General features: G+C 39.8%; 2 protein-coding genes across 6 annotated transcripts in view; both read right to left on the reverse strand.

Moving 5' to 3' along the window:
- The window catches only part of LOC137200926 (neurabin-2-like), a 38,129-nt gene extending 33,395 nt beyond the window's left edge, over window positions 1–4,734 (reverse strand). For all 3 annotated transcript variants that reach the window (XM_067615651.1, XM_067615650.1, XM_067615652.1), the window contains exon 1: window positions 4,600–4,734. The gene's annotated coding sequence lies outside the window, so the exon portion shown is untranslated. The remainder of the gene's footprint in view (window positions 1–4,599) is intronic.
- Window positions 4,735–9,906: 5,172 nt separating this feature from the next.
- carhsp1 (calcium regulated heat stable protein 1) overlaps window positions 9,907–24,411 on the reverse strand; it is a 33,173-nt gene continuing 18,668 nt past the window's right edge. For all 3 annotated transcript variants that reach the window (XM_067616082.1, XM_067616084.1, XM_067616083.1), the window contains exons 2-5: window positions 16,796–16,976; window positions 14,661–14,769; window positions 12,283–12,405; window positions 9,907–10,988 (exon numbers count right to left, since the gene is read on the reverse strand). In XM_067616082.1, coding sequence (XP_067472183.1) covers window positions 10,826–10,988; window positions 12,283–12,405; window positions 14,661–14,769; window positions 16,796–16,895 — 495 coding nt within the window. In that variant the 5' untranslated portion in view covers window positions 16,896–16,976 and the 3' untranslated portion in view covers window positions 9,907–10,825. The remainder of the gene's footprint in view (window positions 10,989–12,282; window positions 12,406–14,660; window positions 14,770–16,795; window positions 16,977–24,411) is intronic.

The following is a 24,411-nucleotide window of genomic DNA, read 5'->3' on the forward strand; positions in this document are numbered from 1 at the left end:
ATAGTGTGGGACATCTTCGTGTGTAAGTCTATTACCATCTCCTTTGTCTTGCTGGTATTGAGGCCAAGGTGACTGAGCTCACACCAGTCGACAAAGTCCTTGAAGACCTCCCTGTATCCCTGTTCATTCCCTTCTGATACACATCCGACGATAGATGTACCATCAGAGAACTTCTGGAGGTGACAGTCACCTGTGTTATATCTGAGGTCCAATGTGTACAGGGTGAACAGAAAAGGAGAAAGCACTGTACCCTGAGGGGCCCCGTAATGGGAGTTTATGGGCCAATTCTTGGGCGGGAACAGTGTATTTGTGGGGTCTCCACCAGTTGACTGGCAACCTCACGGTGATGATAAAACTCCAGTATTAGTGAGCTTTAAAAGGTGCTTGTAGGCAAATTTTGTTACCTTTGAAGAGAGCCAGGCTTGTCTTTGTGCTAAGCTAGCTTAACTGGCTGCTGGGGTTAGCTTCATGTTTATCGTACAGACTTGAGAGTGGTGTCTTCTCATCTAACTTTAGGGCAAGAAAGCAAATATCGATATTCCTTAACTGGAGCACTACTCGGAACAAAAACAACCTTATAGTCTATGGCAGTAACTATAAAAACTGAACAATTAGCATTAGGAGACATGAACAAAGAGAACCACCTGCCTAAACGCAAACTTCATCTCCAACAGGTGAGCAGAACTCCACAGCAAACAGGGCTAAGTAACACGGCCACTAATAAAACACTGGTGAAGCCATTTGCCATTTTAAATGAAAAATAAATGGTTTTGTAACTCAGATAATCAAATATGGACAGAACCAGAGACACATGTCATTTTCCCAAAAGAGTCAGACTGCAGGATTTGTGCGACAATTCACAACTGAGGTGTGAAGATTGAAACTGCAGTTTGAGTTAAATTGTCACAATGATACAACATGTAGCCTACTTCATTTTACTAATTGGACACTCCTCAATACAGAACAAACACAAATCTGAAGTACAGCCTTTCCTTGCAATTTGTCTCTTTGAGTCAAAACAAGAAAAACTAGAGTCACATTTTCCACTCTGGTTCAGACCAAAGACTGACATGGTGGTGTCCTGTAACAGCATCATGTGATGTCATCATAAATTAATGGTGCGTTTGGTTGGTCCTCATCAGTCAGAAATTTACAAGTTCACCACAGATTGCCCAAAACAAATTGGTACATGACAGTGACATTTTCCAGTAGCTCTTCAGACCTGTGGTTGTGTCAGCTACTCCATGGTGAACATCCAGTAAAGGAATGATGTGGCTACATTATAATGTTCAAAACAACCTTCAATGCAACATGAGGCACATTTTGCACCATTAAAGAGATACTCCAAATATTTAGCATTTAGCATAGACTCACAAGGGACAGATTTTAAAAAGAATGGTCAAAACTGAAGCAGCAGAAGCTGAGATATCCCAACTTTTAGTCCCTATTAGGACAACAGGTGAAGCTCCAAAAACATTGAATCCTATATTTCCCACAGTGCAAGTCACTCAGTAGTGTCTTTTGTAGATCATGTAATCCATATCTTTCAAACTCTATGACCCAAGTTTATAATACAGACTTTCCATAATCAATCTAATGAATAATTAAGTTTCAAGCCTAATGTGAGATAACCTTGATGACATCATCAGGGTTATTTTCTCAAACTATAGAAAGCTCCCTATAGAACCACAAAGGACAGGTTACATAGTACTCCTTAACAAGTAAACTAATCTTCCTGTGTAAAATCTGTGGAGCGCATCTTTAAACTATCTGCAGATTCATCTATAATAAAAAATATTATTCTCGTTATTGATCAATCTGCACATATTTTCTTGATTAGGCCTAATTGATAAAGTTTTGGTCTATAAAATGTCAGAAAATAGTGAACAATGCCCATTTGAATTTTCTAGACCCCAAAGTGACATCTTCAAGTTGCTCTTTTTGTCCGACAAACAGCAAATCCTCATAACCAAGATGCTAGAACTAGAAAGAAATGTATGACATTTTTGCTTTAAAAAACAATAATGATCAGTCTTTAATTTCCGAAAATTGAGCCTAATCTGTGTTCATTCGTCAGTATAGCAACCACCAGTGCAAACACTGCAGTAATACGCATCTGTAATGAAAGTGGATAAAACATAGTGGATCATGTTGCTGCTTGTCTGGTAGTTTACATCCTTTTCCATGGCAACGCTAACAAACTGGATGTTGCCAAGAAATGGTTAGCTGAATAAAATAGTCTAAACTTGCACACTGTTGCATTCTGAAAAATGTAGAAAAGGCCGTTTATGTTCCTGGCTGGCTCCACACACTGACTCCAGATGGCACTGCTGACCACGGTGGGACACACACACACACACACACACACACACACACACACACACACACACACACACAAAGTGCAACCCAACTATGTCTTGTGACAGTGTCTTGCCAAATAGTAGATTCACACACAGATCATGTGAACTTAAGTGAGCAAATCCAATGTAAAGCAAATAACCTTTACAGGCGCCTCCATAAAGATAGACAGACAGACACACACACACACACACATACACACACACACACAGCTAAAACAGCTCTTGGCCTTTGCCTTTTATTGTTAAGATGAATCTAGTAGCTCCTGGTCTAACTGATAAACACACAGCTGAAACGCACAGATCAAACAAACCAAATCTCTCCATGACTTCATCTCAGCATGACTGACTATCCGCCTCTATCCGCTCCTACCAGTTAAGAATCAATGAAAAAATAGCTAAATACAACATGAGCATCAGCCAAAACTTCTTTTTTCTCTGTTCATCTTTCCAACAACAACTGCGTATGTCTCTCTGCTACCCATAATCCTTTGCCGTTTTGGGACGCTTCCTGCGATTTGGTTGGGATTACGTTCTCAGTCCCAACAAACTGCTGCACCACACTTTTCTTGTTTGAGGATGGAGACATTTTCATGCATTTGATGAACGGCATCACTCTCACCTGGCCAAAACATATAAATGAAAAGGATGATGCTGGTTTATTACAATCTGGGTTTTACATGAACTAATCTGATTCATTTTCTGTTAAAATCAACATGTGCGAAATTATTATTTTTCCAGCTTAATCGACCCAAACCTTCCAGATAAGCAGTAAATCTATCATTCACCTCCTGTAACCTAAAACATGACAGACATCACATCACAATCACTGCCCACCTGCACCAATAATCCTCAGCATATGGAGGTAAATGACTATTGATTGATAATCTATTGATGGGAGGCCCCTGAACAGCCTCTCCCTTCACTAAATGCAGGCCACACTACACACAAACAGCCGAGCCTCTGTTTTTCTCAATGACCGGTGTGAAGATGTGTGAAGCGTTTGAGTAGTTATGGCAAAAAAAAATGACCTTGTCTCGTCGTTGTGTATATCTGGTCTGGACTCTAACACCTGTCTTTGTTTGTGTGTGTGTGTGTGTGTGTGTGTGTATGTGTGTGTGTGTGTGTGTGTGTGTGTGTGCATATTCATCAGTATGGTCAACACAGACACTGCAGCCACTAATGTAGATGCCCCTACAGACATGACTAATGCAAGTCTCCATGCCTGCACAGCATCTCTGTATCACTGCGTGTCAATGTGCGTCACACACACATAATATTCAACAGAAGGCACATTATGGCAACTACAATGACTCCATCTATTCACACGACAATCCCTGCATCTGTGAAGGAAACTCCCAGGCCTGGCCTAGTGCAGAGCTTCATTCTGGCAGACACACACTGCATGCTCCTGCTGCTGCTGCTGCTGCTGGCTAGAAAGAAGCTTTGTTGGCATACCCGACATATGCTGTTCGCTCCTAACTTCCATTCAAAAACATAGTCTTTATTGTGGCGTTGCTTTTCGAGCAAATATAAGCATACCGAAATATTTTTAAACAGCTACTGCGAATCATTATATATCAACCATTAATTCGGCGTGCAAATAACACACAGTGCAGCGTTAACTACAGTTAAAACATCAACTATTATTTGTGGTTCGCGTGTTGCCCCCGTAGTCCCCTTCCGCCAAAATACACCTTAGCGGAAGGCGACGTGCGCGGTGGTCGCGCATCAAGATTGGATTTTAATTTGGATTAAGATGGGTTTGATAAATCACTCCAATGCCGAATATGCGAAAAAGCCTCGGTGGATCAGAATAAGTCTTAGTTCACATTATGTGAGGTGTTTTTCTCTGCAGGTAAACACAGATATTTAAAACAGCAAGTTTTGTTACGGAGTTTGGTGTGACGCGCTTAGAAACAGAGAGAATGGGGTTCGGGCATTCCGGATGTGTGTTTCTCCAATCACGTCGTTACAAAACAGCAAATACCGACATTAGCAGTAAACAGTCATAGTTGTGTCTGTGTTATTACGTGTCACCGGCAGGTTTAAGACTCAGAGGCATGTCTATAGGTGGCAGGCCCTGCTGGGTGTTCTGTCTGCTGCGCTGCGCTGCGCGCGTCGCTTCCTTCCTGCAGCCTCTCCTCTTTGATAGACAAACAGCAGATTTTAACGCACTCTGACAATGTCAAAGACTGAGACCATCTGAGACTTTCAGCGCCGGTTCGCTCGTCATTCATACCTGATTTTCCAGTCTGTCGGAAGCAGCCCGGTGCCGTTAGGATCCACTGTGGAGACAGTCCATTGTCCTGCTGCTGCTGATTCCTCCTGCGAGCGAACAGACTGAGTGCCTGCCTCTCCTCTGCTCCTCCCTCTCCTCCTCCCCCCTCCCATCATCTGTTTTCCTCCATCCCTCTCTCTCCTCCTCACCCTACTCCTCTGCGTCCTATCTCTCGTCCTCCTCTCTCCTCTTTTTGATGCCTTTTTCCTCTCTCCAACCCTCTTCATACCTTCTTGATTCTCTCCTACATCTGTCTTTTCCTCCTCCTTCCTTCCCTCCTCCTCCTCCATACCCTCTTCCTCACCTGTCTTTCTTTCTTTCAACACACTCTTCTTTCCATCCTCTCCTCCCTCCATCCCCTATCCGACCAGGTGTATTAGAGTTGGTTCCCCCTATCAGGTGGTCAACAGTATCATTTAACATTTGACCTCAGAGCTCACTGACCGAGTCACTCACTGACCTACTGTAGGATGTATTTTACTCTCATTAAGGAAACTGACCAACAAACAACAACCAGTTTTCCTCATGCAGCTATCAGCAGCCTGTGACTCAACTATTTAAACAGACTGGTTACTTGTTTTGAAAGCTGACTGACTTCTGCAGCCTGTTTGACAGTTTTTAAGTGGCCATTCAGTTACAACATGGAGATTCAGCGACATCTGCTGGCCAAATCAGCTAAAAGCAACGTAAAGCTGCATCACTAGGCTTACTATGGCTATACAGTTAAAGGACAGGTTCACAATTTTTCAAGTCTTTCTTAAAACACAGTCAGGGCGCCCAAATGAACGTTGAAACAGTTTTTCTTGCCATAATCATCCCTGTTCATACTGACCATTAGAAGATCCCTTCATAATGCACTTATAATATAAGTGATGGGGACAAAATCCACAGTTCTCCTGTGCAAAATGTGTTTAAAAGTTTATCTGAAGCTAATATGAAGCTTCACTCGTCCAAATGAGTCAAATCAAGAAAATATTTTTTTTCGCCTTCCACTGGCACGTATTCGCCCTCGATTTGGCCCCCATCACTTACCTTGAAAGCACATTTGAAATTTGAAGAGTATCTTTTAATAGTCAGTATGAACAGGAGGAATGATTACAGTGGGAAAACCTCTTGTGGACTAAGAAGTACAAGTACAAGAGAGGTATTACACTTAACTCCTTGAGTAAATGTACTTACATCCCACCACTCTTCAAGTTTGGTGTAGACGGGTCAAAACATTTGGCATTCTGGTCCTTGTGCTCTGTATTTTGCCTTTGATGTGAGGTTTGACTTAAAGAATGCACCAATAAAATCGTTTTAGCCAGTGGCACTTTACATTAAAACTTTAACATCATTTTTCACAAATCTACTTTAGATAACAAAATGAAAACTGTAAACCCCAATGAATATAACATTGTACCATCTAATACTGCCCCCACATGAGGAGAGACATTAAAACCATGGTTGTACCATGCTGTTTGAACAGTGCATGCTGTTGAAACCTACCAGAAATTAAATTCAAATGTGTGAATTGTAACACTGTTTTAATCTCACAACTTTAGCCTGTTGCACCAGAGCAGATTTGTTCTTCACAAACACAAACAGGGGTGTCAGTCTAACAGAAATGCTGTGTTGATGACGTTTCTTTCCAAGGACACAAAAACTGTTCTTTCAATCAACCATAAATGAAGCAGGCAGCTGTTTGGATAATCAATAAAGTAACTCTCTAATCTCAAACTGTAAAACAGATCATATAATTTGCAGCCAAATGAGTATTAAAATTAGCAGTAACTTTGTCAGCCCTCACTTACTAATGGGAAAAATTACCCCAGATACAATCCTAAACAGTGTTACAAATCAATTTTATTCTTAAATGAATTAATAGAAATAACAAAACAATGAACAATCCTGAGTCCTGGCCCGTGTTAAACCTATTTACTAACACTTGATTTAAACCAGGTTTATTCTCTTATTTCAACATTTCTCACTCAACCTGACACTATTAACAACTATTTCCTTCTATGCCAACCTAACACAACTTGCACACTAACTACACGACTACACTAAGAGTTTCTATGGTGAACAAAAGCAAATAACAGAGATACAAAGTTTCACTTGCCATCAACTGCACTAGTTTTTAAACTGAGAAAAAAATACAGCTATGTCTTGTTTTTTTCAAAAAACATTTCATTGGAAGTGGTAGGTCAGTATGGACTTGACTGTTGGCCTGATTGTACTGAATATTTTTAAAATGAAGTGATCAAAGAAAAGAAATCAGAAATTAAAATGATTATCTTTCTCTGGAGTACTACTCCACATGCATCCATGAGAGTAATACAGATACTGCTGATAGTATAGTATAATTCTTTAGAGCTATCAATTGATAGTAAAATTAGTACTATATACTGTATGTCTATTTATCTATTGATCTCTGTAGGCAAATCCAACAGCAGCAATATACAACTATTAACACTACCACTATTAGTTATGAGGAAACAGCCATCCCAAGAAGTATTTTGTCAGTTCTTTTTCAACACTGCAGTTCTGGGCCTGCTCCATCCAGGCATCGCTACCTCTGGGGATCAATGAACTTGTGTGACACTGAACTGCTGTGGTTCGTACAACAATTCAGTCCTGCTCCCGTAGAGGTATTGATGTGAATAATGCACTTTGATAGAAGGAGGGAGAGAAGCTGAAATGATGAAGGACTGTGAGCAGGAAATACAGTATCTGCTTGTCAAGCTGTAGTAGATAAATGTGGACAGAGGAGGGCAGCAGATTGTTTATCGTGACAGATTCACTGCAACATGCATACTGTGTGACACTGAATTTCAGAGAAGCAAAACTATTCATCACCAATTTTAATATTATAATTAAGTGCCTTGAATAAGTTGGGAAACAGGTGTGACTTACCTATCTGGCACAGTTTTCACTTGACCAGGTTTGCTTCTCTCCTGTGTTGTGGTTTGAACTGGGTTGATAGTTGGGGTTCAGCCTTCCAGTTGACTTCTCATGTGTGGAAGAGTGACATGCTCCTTAAGCTGAGGTGTGATTATTTAGTGATAGTTTGGGTCATTTTTATCTGAGATGTCAGATTCTAACCTATCACTGATTCCTCATCTAGAGTCTATTGTGCATGTCTTATGTGTATCTAGCAAACAGCCATGTTAATACTACATGTAAAGAAACACAGAACACATATACACATAGGCCTATAGTTGTATGCACCCCCTAATAAATAACATATTTTGGTGATTTTTTAATTGAAAAGATGTAAACACAGCTTCTCTACGATATGCAAACAAACAAAAAACACAACATTTTCTGCAAACAATGCATAGATACTTTTTTATGTCATAAATTGAGCAAAAATAATACAAAAAATATATATCATTGTGGCATGTGTAGTCATAGTCAGTACTTAGTAACCCCCCCTCTGGCAGATATCACAGCTTGCAAACGCTTTTTGTGGCCAGTTAAAAGTCTTTCACTTCTTGTATTTGGAGTTTTCTTCCTTGTAAAAGCCTTCTAGTTCTGCAATATCCTTGGGCCGTCTTGCATGCACAGCTCTTTTAAGATTTACCACAGATTTTCAGCTATGTTTAAGTCAGGGGACTGTGAGAGCCATTCCAAAACCTGCAGCTTGTGTCTCTTGAGGTAGTGTATGGTGGATGTCGAGGTATGTTTAGGATCATTATCCTGTTGTAGAAGCCATCATCTTTTCAGCTTCAGCTTTGTTATAGACGGTGTGGTGTTTGCTTCCAGAATTTGCTGGTATTTATGTTTCCTGTGGCCCAGGCTGCAACACAACCCTAAAGCATGATAGATCCACCCCTATGCTGAACAGTTAGCAAGATGTTCTTTTCATGAAATGCTGCTCCTTGTTTTCTCTAAACATACCTTTGCTGATTATGGCCAAAGTGCTATTTTAAGTTCATAATGCCACAGCACTTGTTTCCAAAATGCATCAGGCTTCTGTAAATGTTGAGTTCTTCTGACGTTGGATTTTATGATGAGGACTCAGGCAACGTTTTCTTCTTCTGACTCTTCCATGAAGGTCTTGTGTGGGGTTTTGATTTGCCTTTCTGACCAGCATACCAACAGTTCTCTTTGTGAGTTTTCTTTATCTTTCAGATCTCATCTTGACCGCCACAGTTGCCCTAAACTGCCATCTCTTAATTACATTTCACACTGTGGAAACTGCAAACTGACAACCCCTTGCTATCTTCTTGTAGACTTACCCTGCATTGTGGGCATCAATAACAGCTGCTTAGAGGAAGCCATGGTTGCTGAGAGTTCACACAAGGTTTCAAGAGTCAGAGTATTTGTAAAGCTTTGAAATTGGCACCAGCTGACATTTCCTAATGACATTTGTTGACATGCCTCAGGCCTAACGAGCTGATTAAAGTCTGAGAGCTTGTAAAAAGAATCTGAGACTTTGGAACTCTTAGGCTGCCCAAACATGTGCAAATGCCACCATGATGTTTTTATTTTTATCTTTTAATTTTTGTTCAATTTATGAGATAAAAGTATCTGTGCTGAAAATAGTTTTTTTTTTTCCCATATCCTAGAGGCTGTATTTACATCTTTTCAATTAAAAAAATCAATATATGTTATTTGTCAAAGGGTGCCCAAACTTTTGCATGCAACATATATAAATGTAAAATTATTAACAATATGTCATCAATAAATAGGTCTATTAAAGGTATACCTATCAAATTATTTAACTAGCAAATAGTATAACAGTAGTCTATTTTTCTAAAATATGCTACTTATCTGCTAAGTTAAGCTACTTAGTTATGCTACATCCACAACCTCAGTAACGTTAGCTAACTAAAAGTATGATAATGTGACTATAACAGCAGATTCTCTTCAACATAATAGTAATAATAGCAATTTTTCTGAAAAAAGATACTTTATGTATCAAATGTAAAACTGTCTTTATATGTAAAATAACGTAGCTGAGTGGTGATGCTAATGAAAGTTGAGTATACTGTAGATACCTGACAGAAATAACTGATTTACACAAAAACGTTCCTACAATATAAATCCTCAAAGGAAATGCATTTGAGTAATTTTTGACCCACTTATGGAAAGGTTGGAGAGTGATACAAAAGCCTTATTTTCTGAGAAAGTAAAAGTAGTAAATAAAAATGGAATGGGAATAATAACAACTACAAAAACAGACAAGCTGCATACTTTTTGAGCCACCTGTGAGCCAGTCCTAGGTGGACTTTGCCAAGGACTTTTATCCAAAAAATAAATAAAGCACAATCCACTCAGATATAGCAGATGAAAATGCTTTAATTCACTCATATTGTCACCCAAACATGATCAAATACAGATGATAGATGGAATAAGTAGGCACAAACAGAGATGTAAGCTCTCTGGATAAAAGTAGGCACACACTGTATACAGGGATTAAAGCAAGAAAAGATGAGCCTGAAAAGTTGTCCAGGAGGAAATGTGTACAATGTATTAAATTAAGTATTATATGAATTTAAACCTGCTCTCTGCCTGAAATCAGGCCTGGTGCCTAACAACTTTAACCCCTGTGTATACCTAAAAAATAACCCCATGGTGCTGGACAATGTGCTTGTAATGTGGGGGCAGCATTGGCAGAACTTTCCCATCCTGCATGTGTTCTTCACATTCACTCCCTACATTAGTTCTGCTGTGACCACAGTAGGTTAATCTCAAATGCTGCAAAGTTGAACTGAACATATTTATTGTAATACAAAACTCCTCCAAATGCAAATTATTGCAACTGAAATGAATTACCTCATCAGATGAAGCAAATCAAATGTCAACACAGGGTGTCTACAAATCTAAGCAAAGAAACCTAAACTTATAAGTCTGTCTATGATAAACATCTCTTCCAGTTTAATCATAAATCTATTCATATACAAGTCAAAGCAACTGTATGTTTTTCCAAAATATAGTCGCCCATTTCCCGGGAAGGGCAGAGGAAGCCTCCAACCTTTCAACATAAGTAAACTATGAGATTGTTAAGATTTTCAGCTCCCTTCTGATTTACACTTTTACATCAGCTGTGTCTCTTCACCATGTATCCCTGCTGCCTCAGAGTGTTAAACCTGGTAATAATCCCTATTTTCCACTCCCTCCTCTTGGCCCTTCCATCCCTCCCCATTTCTTCTATCTCCCCACCCGCCGTCCTCATTGACCCCCTTGCGAGACTCAGCATTCAGCTGCTGATGACGTGTCCTGTCCAGGTCTCGTGTTTGGTTCCTGGGTTGAGATGGGTTATGGTCACCTCCACTGCCTGGATCTTCTCGTGTTTGGGAGGGATGGAGCACACCTTGTAGCTCACTTCATCGCCTTCAACTGGCACATACTCGCCCTCGATGCTGAAGGAGATCAAAAAGTTAAAAATGATAAAACAGTGGAAATCTGGTTATGGTTATATACTGAACTGGCTCATTTGTCTCCTCCTGCCCTCTTAGTGTTATTGTTTTTTTAAAGACTGTACTTGGTGATTCTGAGGTTGATCTCTGGTTAATCTGATTGTTCTTCTGCTTTACCCTACATGCGCACATTTGCAGCTGAAATTCACCACAAGAAAACAACGACCAGACAGGAGTTGTGTGGCAAAATTCACCCTCATAAAATAGTTATTTCATCAGTGTCTCAGTGTAGCAGTGCAGTTTAACTGGAAGCATTCATGAGCCAATGAAATATGCTGTCCAGATGCATTATGGAAATTGTAGGATCCAGCATTTTTGAAGCTTGACCCACACAGGAGACTAAAAGTCAGGATATGTTGGCCTCTGCTGCTCCAGATGTTGGCCGTAATTCACAGTTTAGCTGTTTGCCAAATGAAAGAGCGGGAGGAGGAAGTATGTTTGTTTTGGCATTTTAGTGTGGATAGAGATATTTACAAAAATCTCTCTGGATTACAATGTCGTTTTCACTCACACTTTGTTTTCCAATTTTGCCAGCTTAGAGAAGATGAAGCATAACTCTTTGGGAAGACAACAAACCCACCTGCACTGATACACACACAAAATAGCTTCATTTTGTCCTGTTGTACACCATACATTGTGCTGCACTGTCTTGTCTATGTAGATGTTTAAGTGGGAGTGTGTGTAAACACCGCTGACGTCTATGTGTTTTAAGCCTGTGGGTGATAACAAAGGCACCGTCGTGAAGGTCATCAGATATTCTGTTGCCCTCCCACACACTTATGCAGCTACTGCCATCCTTGTGTGTGTGTGTGTGTTTGTGTGTGTGTTTCCCCCTACTCCTACACAAAGCACTGCCGTAGAGTGATGTCACTGATTAAAACCAAAGCAGCACTCACATACACACATCACCTCATCAAAGACAATGAGAAAAAGCAGACACTCATCCTCAAGTTTCACCCACAGAACAGCCTCAGTGAACCCTCGTGTGTGAGTGTGCATACACACATATAAATTACTTTGTCAGTAGAACTTATTATGGCAGGTACAAAGATTCCCTTTTTGAATTATGTCCCCTTCTTTCCATACTTGAAAGGACATTTGACCCTCATAAGGACAGCAATGCAAGATCATGCCACTGCATGTCCAACCTCCCTACACACACTCCCCATGACGCTTGTATGCATCAACCTATCCACAAGCACATTTATCCTCACAGCACACACAAACACACGCTTACTCTGAGATGTGGACAAAGATGTCATGGCTCCCGTCGGATGGCGTGATGAAGCCATGGCCTTTGGAGCGGGAAAAATATTTACACACACCACTAAACACTGGACCCTCTGATGCACGAGCCGTCCTGTACAGAGAGGAGGGAGAGGGAGAGAGAGAGAGAAAGCCTTAGTGTTGAAGAGCGTCCAACTATGTCAGTGGGTCACTACAATATCTTGATCCACCGGTTACTGAAAATACGGCATTTTGATTGGCTAGCATTTAATTTTCTTTGTTTTCCTGTTTTCACCTCAAACACTTGCAATGATATGACTGTATACAAGAGAAAAGTCAATTTTAATGTGGCTTTTAAATGCACAAGGACGTTCTCACAATTTAAATAACAATAGAAGTCCTCAAAGCTGCATTAACAGATTTATTTGGCCACTTGGGGGCAGCGGAACAGGCTAAAAAAACTGACATATCCCTTTATAGAGTTTTTATGGCTAACATGCTAGCAAACACTTAATAATAATAACAATAATAATAATAATAATAATAATAATAATAATAATAATAATAATAATAATAATAATAATAATAACAGTATCATTCATTTGGAATCATGTTCATGTCAACTTGATGAATGTAAGTCCAATACTTATTCTCTTTTTAACTCTGGTTTGGTTTCCACCAACTCCCGAGAGAAATTTCTGGCTCTTTAGCTGCTAAATGCTCTGCTATATTCACCAGCTAGCATGTTGCTAACTTTGTCTGCTGTTTGGTGATGAGCAGATAACATACAGTGAATTTTGTCAGAGCTTCTTTGTGCTGAAAACAGCTGCCTGTGTCAGATGGAAATAAGTAGAGTGGAGTTGCAGGCCAGAAGCACAAAACAATTAGCTAAAAGAGGCTAAAAAGCTCTGTGGATCTAAAGGGAGTCTGGTGATAATTTGCGCTGAGTTTGTCACTATGAGTGACACCTTTCACATTACACAGTCATTTTATCTATTGTTAATATAAAAATATTTCCAAAACAGGAGGACAAAGAGACCATAACCCAGTTAGTGGTGTTTTTCTATATTCCAATATCAGCAATGTGATCAGACATAAGTTTAGCCAAAGGCTGTTGACAAATTGCACAAGTTAAAATAAAACACTCTTAAGTGAGATGACTATGTTGCCTATGTGTTTACTCACGGGTTTGGGTCAGGTCGCAGGACTTATGTTAACAGATTGGGGCGGGGTGGGATTTGATTTAGAGATAATTGCGGGTAATGGGTCAGTTCTGGTACAGAGCTTTGTGGGTGTGGGTGCGGGTTTGCAAATTGGACACATGCAGGACTGCGCCCTGAGCAGCTAATCTGTCAGATATGCAGCAGAAAAAGAGCCACTCGTGTGGGCTGAGAGGATTCATCACGTCATGTTATTTTAATAAAGAGAATTGGAGAATGTTGTCCAGCATAGTTATACTGAAATGTATTAAATTCAACATATCCCATTGTTTATACCAATATGCAACTTAGCCAGGGGGTGCAAACATAAACTAAACTCAAGACTAAATGTTGCCGTATGTATTACGTAAAACCAATTCATGCATGTGTGGCTTCCCATGAATCTCTTGTCCACACTCTGAATCCTACGAGGAAAAGGCGGACGATGAAAACAAGTAGAGAGGCCTTTTTCACAGCAGACATTTTGACTTTGTCATAGTAGGAGAAACACAGGTGTTACTAATAACATTAACAATGCTCTATTCAAGTGTCCCAGTAAGTCATGACAGTGTGACAGTGAACCAGCATGTGCAACACCAGCACCCTGAAACTGCGGCAGTTAAATGGAATTCAGCCATTGTTAATTTGACAATTTATACCTGTGCTTTTCCTACTGTCACATATCAAAATGTCTTCTGTGAAAAAAGTCTATTACTGTATCTATTCTAAGGTCTTTTACACAATGTCAATACATTAAATGGCTAAGTGAAAAATAATGTTTTAAAATTAAGATCCGTGTCACTCAATTTTTACTTCTTTCTAAACTAGACAATCCGCCCACTTTCCACAGTGACTGGCCAGGTGTGCATCTGTGTAAAAATGTGCAGAGCTCCAAGTGTTCCAGCAGCTGTTTTCCCTCACATTCCTACTTCCCCCACTGACCGCGAACCGCGCCACAACATGCTTTGACGAGTTCTGCCTGTTCGGTCTTTCTCTCAACAAGCTGCACAGTATATGTCAAATGGGTCAAGAGCATCTCAGTGAGAAGGTTTATGAGAGCTTCTTTTCTGCCTTTAACTTGAGATTCAATATTTCCACCAGCTAATATTAATCGTACTCCACTGGCTCATAAAGCATTTTCATCCCGTGTGGTTCTACAGTGTGTGTGTGTGTGTGTATGCTTCCTCACGCTGAGCAGGTCCTGTTTCTGCGTGTGGGCAGAGGGCTGGGGATGAGGTAGCCTCTCATGGGGGAGGGTGAGCGGTCTCTGTGTCTGTAGGCTGGAGGCCGCAGAGAATCTGATGGGACAAAACAGTGTGTTACATCATGACAAATAACACATGTTGGTATGGATACGTTGCTGTGTTGGTTCTGCAGTACACTTCCACGTACTCACTTATCAGACAGTCCCACCAGTACAGTGACTAAGAGTGTGCACATCTAGTATAAATTTTTACAGCATGACTGTCTTTGTACAGTACTATCTCTGTATTTAAGGAAATATGTGATTACATAATATTCTGATTTCTTCCTTTATTATCTCTCTTCCCCTGCATTGCACTCCTTGTTGCTGCCATCTCCCACTGGTGGCCTGATGAGGGTGCAGACCGCCTCCGATACACATGATGTCGCCCAAAAGCAAACATAAATAAAATCCCAACAGAATGCTATGACAAAGACATCAATACGTCAAAGACAGTTATTTTGCTTTGACTGAGGAGGCTCAATGCTTTCATAAGTCTCATTGTTTTAAAATTACATCATGTAAAGGCCAAAGACCATCATCATGAAATTTGCCAACATAAAACGGTTGGCAGAAGACGCATCTTATCTTTGTCTTATCACTTCCCCAAACCTGGGTGTTAAGAACAACAAATGTGAAAACCTTCATAAAAGCTGAGTTATTATGAATTATGTATATGTAGAGCTGCAATGATTAGTCAATTAATCAATTAGTCGATCACCAGAAAATTAACTGTTAACTATTTTGATAATCGAATGACATTTTTTAAGAAGAAAATGCCAATATTCTCTGGTTCTAGCTTCTTAAATGTGAATATTTTCTGTTATGTTTAGTCCTCTATGACTAAACTGAATATCTTTGGGTTATAGACTGTTGGTCGGGACAAAACAAGACATTTGAGGATAACTCCTTGGGCTTTGGGAAACACTGATGGACATTTTTCACCATTTTCTGACATTTCATAGATCAAACTACTAATCGAGTAATCAAGAAAACAATCAACAGATTGATCAATAACACAAATAATAATTAGTTGCAGCTCTAGTATTATGTGTCAGTTACAGCCTCTGGGTTTGACCACAGTGCGAGTGTGCATATCCTCAGCTGTGGCTAGTCAGCTGCAAGTCTGTATCACTGCAACTAGCTGGCAGAGGCTGCTATAACTACTTGTCTACACTATGATGCTGCTGCCATGGCTGTAATCCCGACAGGCTGTCACTATGAATATGACTATCGGCCATTGCTGTAATTATGTAATAATTAGCGTTGATTGTTATGATGACCCAAGGCTGTGACACTCTAGTTTTTTTATAGTTGTGACACTACATGTAGGGGTTGTGTGAGTGCAGTGAAGTGAAGCACTTCCTGAACTCGTAAGGTGTATCGTAAAACATATGTCATACCTGATAGAAGCACTGGATTCAAATCTGGAGTGTCAGACTTTATGATGCTTTCTTGGTTAATGTTAATAGGAGCAGTGAAGAGCCAAAGTACAGCTATTGTAGCCATATTCATTGCATCATAGCAACATCCACAACTGTATCTGTAGCCAAGCAATGACCATGTCCACAGTCACAGCCACAGCTTAACCATTGCTCCACCCACAGCCAGGCGGAGCGGCTGGTGTGGTCAAAGCCAGTGGATGTTTACTGTCAGAGCTCGGCCTTTCAATAACTGTTTCTGCAGAGCGCTACCCTAATCTGGCAGTGTATTATAACTCTCTCAAGAACCGGACCAACACATTAACTGTTCTGGATCAGGGGGAGAGCAAAATTATTGAGAAACTCAAAAGTCCTTCAGAAAAAAATATTCCCAAAAATTGCTTCGGGGCTCTGTAATATAGCAACAAAACAATACATTATTTATATGACAATGTAATGGATTATTCCAAACAGTTGATTTACAAATGAGTAGATTAAACAAACAGGGTATAACCTGTTAATTACAGAAGTTGCTGGTAGGGATATTTTGTTACCTCCACAGAGGGCCAGTTTTTATGCTAAGCTAAGCCAACTAGCTGCTGACTCATATTTAACATTATTCTACATGCCAATCAGAGCATCTGAAAAATGCACTTTTACCTGTTGTCAGTGGGGAAACGGCAGGAGCTGGGGATCCTGCAGAGGTCAGCGGAGGGGTCATTGGTCGTGCCCCATGGATGGGTGTGGCCTGAGAGGACATGGCGGAAGAGGTGGAGTCAAAGGGTGGGGAGGGAGAAAGCGGGGGCACTCAAGAGGGAGCACAGCAGAGGTTGTAAAACGCCTGGGGAGAGAAAGAGGACAGGAGAGATTTGGTTAAGTCTTTGAACTGATTGCAGTGACAGAAACACACCCAACTTAGAGTAATGCGCAAGAACACACACACACAAATGTAAGAGGTGAGTATCATTTAAAAACACGTTTGTTTTTTAGTCTCACCTTTAGCATCACCTCTCCCTCACCCCTGAAGAACCATGCCCCCCCTCCCCAAAAAAACCCCCAAAACAAAACAAAAAAACCACAGAATCAGTGACTTTCTCAGAACCATCATTACCATGGCAACACCAATTTGAGGACAGATCGACACCGGTGCAACTTGACAGAGAAGGTGAACAGTCCCCTCATTCACCTAGGCCTGGGCCTTACATCATCAATCATTACATAACCAGCTATGTCAACCAATTAGAGAAAGGCAGAAAAGAAAAGCTCCATTGATTTCTCCCCTGCATTACTGGCATATTGTTAAAAGAGAGCTACAGAGAAAAAAGATGAGAGGGGGAGGGAGGGCTACTAAATAAATTCAATAAAAGGAAATCATGACAGTGAGCTCCGGGAGTCAGACAGCATTTCTCGGGACTTGTCTAGTTGTTGACAGCAGAAATGGGGAGCATATTTTCCAAGCTGCTCTGCAGATTCAGACAGGGTATCTGCAGGTTTCCAAAAAACTGGATTTCAGACTATCACAGGTATCAGCTTGTGAATTCATGACCAAATAAGGGGAAAAGGGAAGCATGTCTATGACTTAACTCACTGAAGCAGATGAATGCTGGCAAAATAGAAATTTAAAGCTGCACTCATCAATATTTTTTATATAAACAATGCATCAAATGACATGTAATGTGAAAGGGGTCGCTCCTGGTGAAGAACACACACTCTGCAGTTCGCCTCAGCTCTATGAAGCATTTTAGCCTCTTTTAGCTTATTGTTTTGGTTTTGTCAGCCACAGCAGGAACGATGAAGTTAAACCCACTGTACGTTAGCTGCCCAGCACTAAACAGCAGACAGACAGAGTTAGTAACTAGCTCGTGGACATAGTGGAGTATTTAACAGCTAAACAGCCAGATATTTCTCTGTGAAAAATGTGGCTTATTTTTGTAAGGTGGCCAAAAACACATGACTCCAAATGAATATTAATGTTGCGCCGTGTCTGCTTAATGTGTTCACAGGCAAACTGGTAACTAAAACATTTGCTATGATAAGTTAGCAAGATAAGGTTATAAATGTCAATGTTGTGTTTTCAGTTTGTTCTGCTACCCTTGAAGAAATAAATGAATGCAGCTTTGAGAAAAATGACTCCAAGATATGTTAGGTTAAATCATAATTTTAGAAAAAACAAAAGGTGAAAACAAAGATGAAAAAAAAAGTGCCTCACTAAAGGCTCAAGCAACCTCAATACTTGTTATGTTATGTAATGTTTTTTTTTTTAAGAGGTACTGCTGTGTATTTGTACTGTAGGGGACACTCCAGATCAACAGATTAGGAGTACTACTTACTTATCCCATGAAAACAGTCATATGTCTTCTGTGGCCCTGGAAATAGCTTTACAAAGTTTGAAAAAATAAAAAATCACTCTGATGATGTCAACAAAGGTCCAATGAGTTGCATCATGAAAATTGTAGGAGTGTTTTTTGGGGGCTTAACCCACACTAGAGACTGAAAGTCATAATGTATGTACATATGTCTTGTGAGTCCCCCAACTATATGGAAGTGCAATACTAAATTGATGGAGTGCCCCTTTAATTTTTCTCACTTATTACACAATACATGCTGTTGTACAATTAGTTTCTTTAACGCTGACTAGTTATCTGTCATTTTCAGCTTAAAGCTTGAAATAAATTCTATTGAAGTGACAATAAAGTTCGCCCAGCAACATGTTTATATTTCCTGAAAGAGATCTTCTGTTACTTCCTGTGGGTATAAAGTGAAGGACAGAAAGCAGTGCTGACAAATGATTCAGGCATGATAAAACACAATAAAGGTTGGTCAAGGTTTTGTGTTTGTTCTGATGGATTATCTTGCTCTCTGGAATCTGTTTTTCATCCAAGGACGTGGATGCATAAGACCAACTGAAGAAGGGAAAAGAAGCACTGAGATGTTTTAGTGTAAAAACACTCCTCAGACCAAACAGAATGACTAGAAAACGAGAGATGATGGATGATGATACAAACTCCTGCATCATCCTTCCAAATGTTAACAAATGGTCCGCAAATTCATTGATTGGTGTTTAATCTGAGCTGGTCTCTTATCTCCAGTAGTTTTAGGTAAGAGTTTTTCTAAACTGTGTTTATATTTACAAAGGAAGGTTTGCTCACCACGTAGCACATTTTACAGTTTGGAAGCACAGAGTGGAGGGAGCAGAGCGTCTGAATCGTCCTAACTCAATAGACATGAAGTTAATGTGATCAAAGCCTCTCTGAACAGCACGCTTCCTGCTGGAGGACGAAACCCCCCCCTCACATACACACACACACACACACACACTTTTTAATCACTACACACAAGAGCAATCAGTCAACTGATGGTGATGTGAATCAACTGAAACACACTAAAAATCCTATACTGTATATATATTTTAAATTTGGCACGCAGTTAAAATTACTGAATAGATGTAAGTGAAACAGGAAAGAGAAAGAGAAAATAGCAGCTTGAGAACAGCAGCGGGGAGGTAGAAAGGGTCTTTGGAAGGAGCAAAGATGGGAAGGGAGGATGAAATGGAAAAGTGGCAGATAAGCAGGAGATAATGCCCGAGGAAGGCTTGGAAAACATGATAAGGCGAGTACGGATTTAGCCTGTGAGGTCTTGCACTTAACTGCATGCTTCTTTAAAAAGGGCCTTCCTGCTGACTTTAAAGATTTTGTACTGTTCAGGTAGCAGTTGCTTTCATTTTATCACAAAATTGTATGAAAATATAACTTGAAACTTGCCGAAACTGAAAACTTGCTTGAGGAAAGAAATCTATGTCTTTGAATATTTCATGGCCTTTGTATTTAAGTTGTTGTTGTGTGGTATTGCAGATGAAAGCAGGGAATGTTTTGCAAAGTGTCCTTGGTGAAACCCTGAACACAAACAACATGGATACAGGGATGTTGTGTAAAGAATGATGTGAATTTGGATGCATATACAGAATTATAATGTGTGCTTTAAATTCTTGGATATCGGAGCATCCTTGAGCGCAATAAATGGGAATTTAAGAAACTTCCCTGCTAGCAAACGCATGAAATAAAGACCACAAACTAGAGCTGCAACTATCACTTCTTTTCATCACTAAATAATCAATGAATTGGTTCATTGATCGTCTGAAACATCATAAAATAGTGAAAATTGGCCCAGAAACCAAGGTGATGTATTCAGATAGCATGTTTGGATAAATTTACTGTCATATAAGACGAGAAAAAGCAGCAAACTGTCACATTTGAGAAAATAGTAACCGTGAACTTTTAACCTTTTTGATTAAAAAATGATTTAAACTATTATCACATTTTTAAAATTAAATTGCTTTCCACTAATTGTTTCAGCTCTTGAACTTAGTCTAACAAACTGAAACCAACAGCTTCTAACAACAAGAAGCTACTCTAAGAAAGTATTATGCAAAGTCTTGCAAAACTACCTTTAGGGAACAATAAGTCCAGTTTCTACTTCCCTATAGCACAAGATGACCATAAAGTATGTACTGGGCGTAGATCAAGTTGTTGATTAATATCAATCAATGGACAAATACTGCAGCTCTTGCTTTCAAAATTCACTTACTGGCCTGGATTGTGTTTTGGAACAAACCTACTCCTATTCGATTTTCCAGACCTTTCCACCTGCTTGAACTGTCAGTAATAGAGGAAAATGAGTAAAAACACACAGTATTGCGGCATATTTTAGCTATAAATGCTGAGGAACCTTGTTGTTAACTCTACTCAAAAGACAGACCACAAAGTTTTATTATTACGGTATTTATAATGGTTATATTAGTTTGCTTTCTCCTAACTGTTGGAGAAAAATGTGACTTTGCTGTTTGTGTTGTAGTATGCCTGAGACACACTCCACCCAAACCTTCCTCTAAAATAATTCTCTGCTAAGACCCAATGAAAATTGACAATAAACTAATACGTGATGGAAAACGCTGTCATTTGAGCTGAATTTTAACTAAACTTTTGTGCAAGTGCAAGTTACCACCCCTGCTTAGATCAGCAGGAAGCTGGTGGCCCGCAAAGTGAGCTGTGGTTTCTGTACTTGTTTGTGTGGACAGCTCTAAATACAGATGTAAACACACCCAAGACGCACTGAGGACGGATTGAGATCTGATCACTCAGACCACATTCGGAAGTGGTCTGGGCCGCATGTGACCACATTCATTTAGCAGTGTAAACGCAATGCATTCTGGGCCACATTGAAGAACTGCATACTCAACTGACGTCCTCTATTTTCTAGACTAGACAGGGAATTGCGTTACTGCCTCCGGGTCCAAAGCAGATCAACTTGTTTGATAACAGGATAAACAAATTAATTTGTTTTTCATGTTTGTTATCATGTTAAAAATATCTTATATTGTTAGAGTTATAAGAATTGTGTTGTGCATTTTTAGATGTAAATGCTTCAAGACGCATGATATAAAAGTAGAGGCCAGAGAGGTCTTGAGGCTTTTTGCTTTTTGACCTTTTTAGCTTTTGGAGGCTCGCTGCTTCTCTTGCCCTTTTTTGCCTTCTTGCCTTTTTGACTCCTTTTAATACTAGGAAGAATTTTTCTCCTTTTTAACTTTTGTTTTCAAGTTATTGTATTTAACTTTTTACATTTTGTAATACTCATTTTTGTAAAAAACGAATAAAACTGGTTTGTATTTTTATACACTCTGAATTCCTGACTTGCACTCTCTGAGGTCTTTTGGTTAGCTCCTTAAGGTAAGAAGACACCTCCCTGAGATATGGCTGACGTGAGATCTAAATTTATTTATACTGAAACAGCTCAAACATGCAATGTTTATTAATTAACAGTTTTGGACAGGTTTAGATCTCTTGATTGAAATGAATCTGATGCACCTGTGATAGAAGCATAATTTCAGTGTAAAATCTATAATAAGTATAACTGATTGAAAGGTTTACTACTTGTGTTGAATTGGCAAAAAATGTTAGGGTCAGGGCATTGAAGCCGCCCCATAAAACTGGGCAAGTGCCCTCAACTGACAGAGTGGGCCTCTTCCAGAGATAGCCTGTTAAAGGGTCATCTTGGAGTACTTTCAAACCTCCTACACCTATTTGCACCCACACATTTTCATTGTAATCCGGCTGTCAGGCATTCCTGACTAAATAGGCCCGAATTAGAGTGATTCAATGACAGCTGGTGATTACAGAGGCCAAGCTGAACATTGGTTCCCTAAGCTGGCTACGGTGGTCTCCCGTGTAGATTTTGGGAACCTGTTTGATACCAAGGTCAGAGGTAGAGGACAGCTGTCTGCCAATGCCTTATCTACATCAGCAGGGGGTATCATTTATCTAAGTCAGAATACATTACAGTGTCCTCTGCAGCAGGGGAAGGAGGGGGGTGGTGTTGTTGACATTCTCCTTCTCCAATTGTAACAATTACAGCTGTCTGCCATTAGAGTCTCAAAAAGAGACATTACTTCATTGCTCTTTAAGTATTGTTGTACTTTTTCATCTGCTGCCACAACAAAGTGTTTTCATTTGTTAGAAGATCTTATTCAACAAGATTAAGGAGTCTGTAGCCACGCAAGCGTCTCTGTGAGGCTCTTTAAGGTGAATGCTAACACCAACATGCTAATATGTTAACAATGACAATGCTAACATGTTGATATTGAGGAGGTATACTGTTTGCAATGTTCACCATCTTAGTTGAGTTTATTATCATGCTAAAATGTGGAAATTACCACTATACACAAAGTATAGCTGAGCCTAATGGGAGTGTTGTTAGTGTAATTAGTTCTGCACATATTTGTAGAGTTGCAACAATCATTCAATGAATTGATTTGTTGATTGACAGAAAACTATTTTGACAACAATTAACTGTAGTCATTTTTAAGAAAAAAAAAGCCCAAATTCTCTGATTGCAGCTTTTCAAATGTGAATAAGTTCTGGTTTCTTTAGTCTTCTATGACAGTAAACTGAATATCTTTGTGTTGTAGACTGTTGGCCAGAACAAAAGAAGATAGTTGAGGTCGTGACCTTGGGCTCTGCGAAACAGTGATCAACTTTTTCAGGTCACAAACCAAAGATGACAAATTAAAATTTTGACCAGATGATGGTGCTAGATTAAAAGTCAGTTCATGGTAATTCATACACTAGTTGTTGAGACATTTCACTCAAAACCATAAATGTGATCTTCATGTTGATGCTAAAAGAAAAGTCAAGGGATCACCAAAGTCAGTAGGATTCATCCTCTGGAACTATGACTGTCTGTACAAAATTTAGTGCCAATCCATCCAATAGATGTTAACCGACATTGCAAGCTATAAAGTCAAACAATGTAGGATAACACAATACAGTTTACTACGGCTAGAAAGACTACCCTGTAACTGAAAGCATCTATCTGCTGAAGTGTCTTTGAGAAAAACATTCAGTCCCTGCCAGTCCACGCACTACGGATTGACCTAAATAATAAACTTAAATGACAGTCAGGGGTTCATATATCCAAAATATCTGGTTTAACTCGGAAGAAAAGAGGTACTGGAGAAGCAGCAGCTTGCAGTGAGGTTTTAAAGTAACATGCAGAAACATGCATGCTGAATTAAGAAAAGCTGAGTCACCAGAGGTGTAAAACGGAAAACAGGGGGAGATAAAAAAAGAGCATGGGTGTGAGGAGCTGAAGATAAGGACAGAGAAACTGTAAGGAGGTCAGACATGATAGACATGCCTGTGTGTGTTTTCAAAAGTAAAAGATGGGCATCCATACATACACACAGGCATAGCAACTTTCCCACACCCACACACACACAAACAAATCTGTTTGGGAAACTTCAAACCACAATTGCTCTGTTGACGCAAGAGCTGTCGTAAGAGGGATATTCAAAAGTTGAAGTGTTATGAATTCATGCGTTACAGCAATGAAATAGAACATACTGTAGGATTAATAGATATAGATAGATATAGATCATCCATCCATCCATTTTCTGGGGTACACCTTGGACAGGTCACCAGTCAATCACAAGGCTAACATATAGTATAGACACTCACTCACTCATTCACACCTACAGGCAAGTTAGAGTCACCAGTTAACCTAACCTACATGTTTTTGGTCTGTGGGAGGAAGTCAGGGTGCCTGAAGAGAACCCACACAGACACAGAGAGAACATGTGTAGAGCAAACTCTACACAGGAAGGTGACAGGTAGCTGGTGGGTTCAAACCAAGAAGCCTCGTGCTGTGAGGCGACAGTGCTAACCACTGCACCACTGTGCCATGTATAGATTATGCTGAAGGTGAATTAAATGAGAAGTAGGACT

Source organism: Thunnus thynnus, chromosome 17, assembly GCF_963924715.1.
Source record: "Thunnus thynnus chromosome 17, fThuThy2.1, whole genome shotgun sequence".
Lineage (NCBI taxonomy): Eukaryota > Metazoa > Chordata > Actinopteri > Scombriformes > Scombridae > Thunnus > Thunnus thynnus.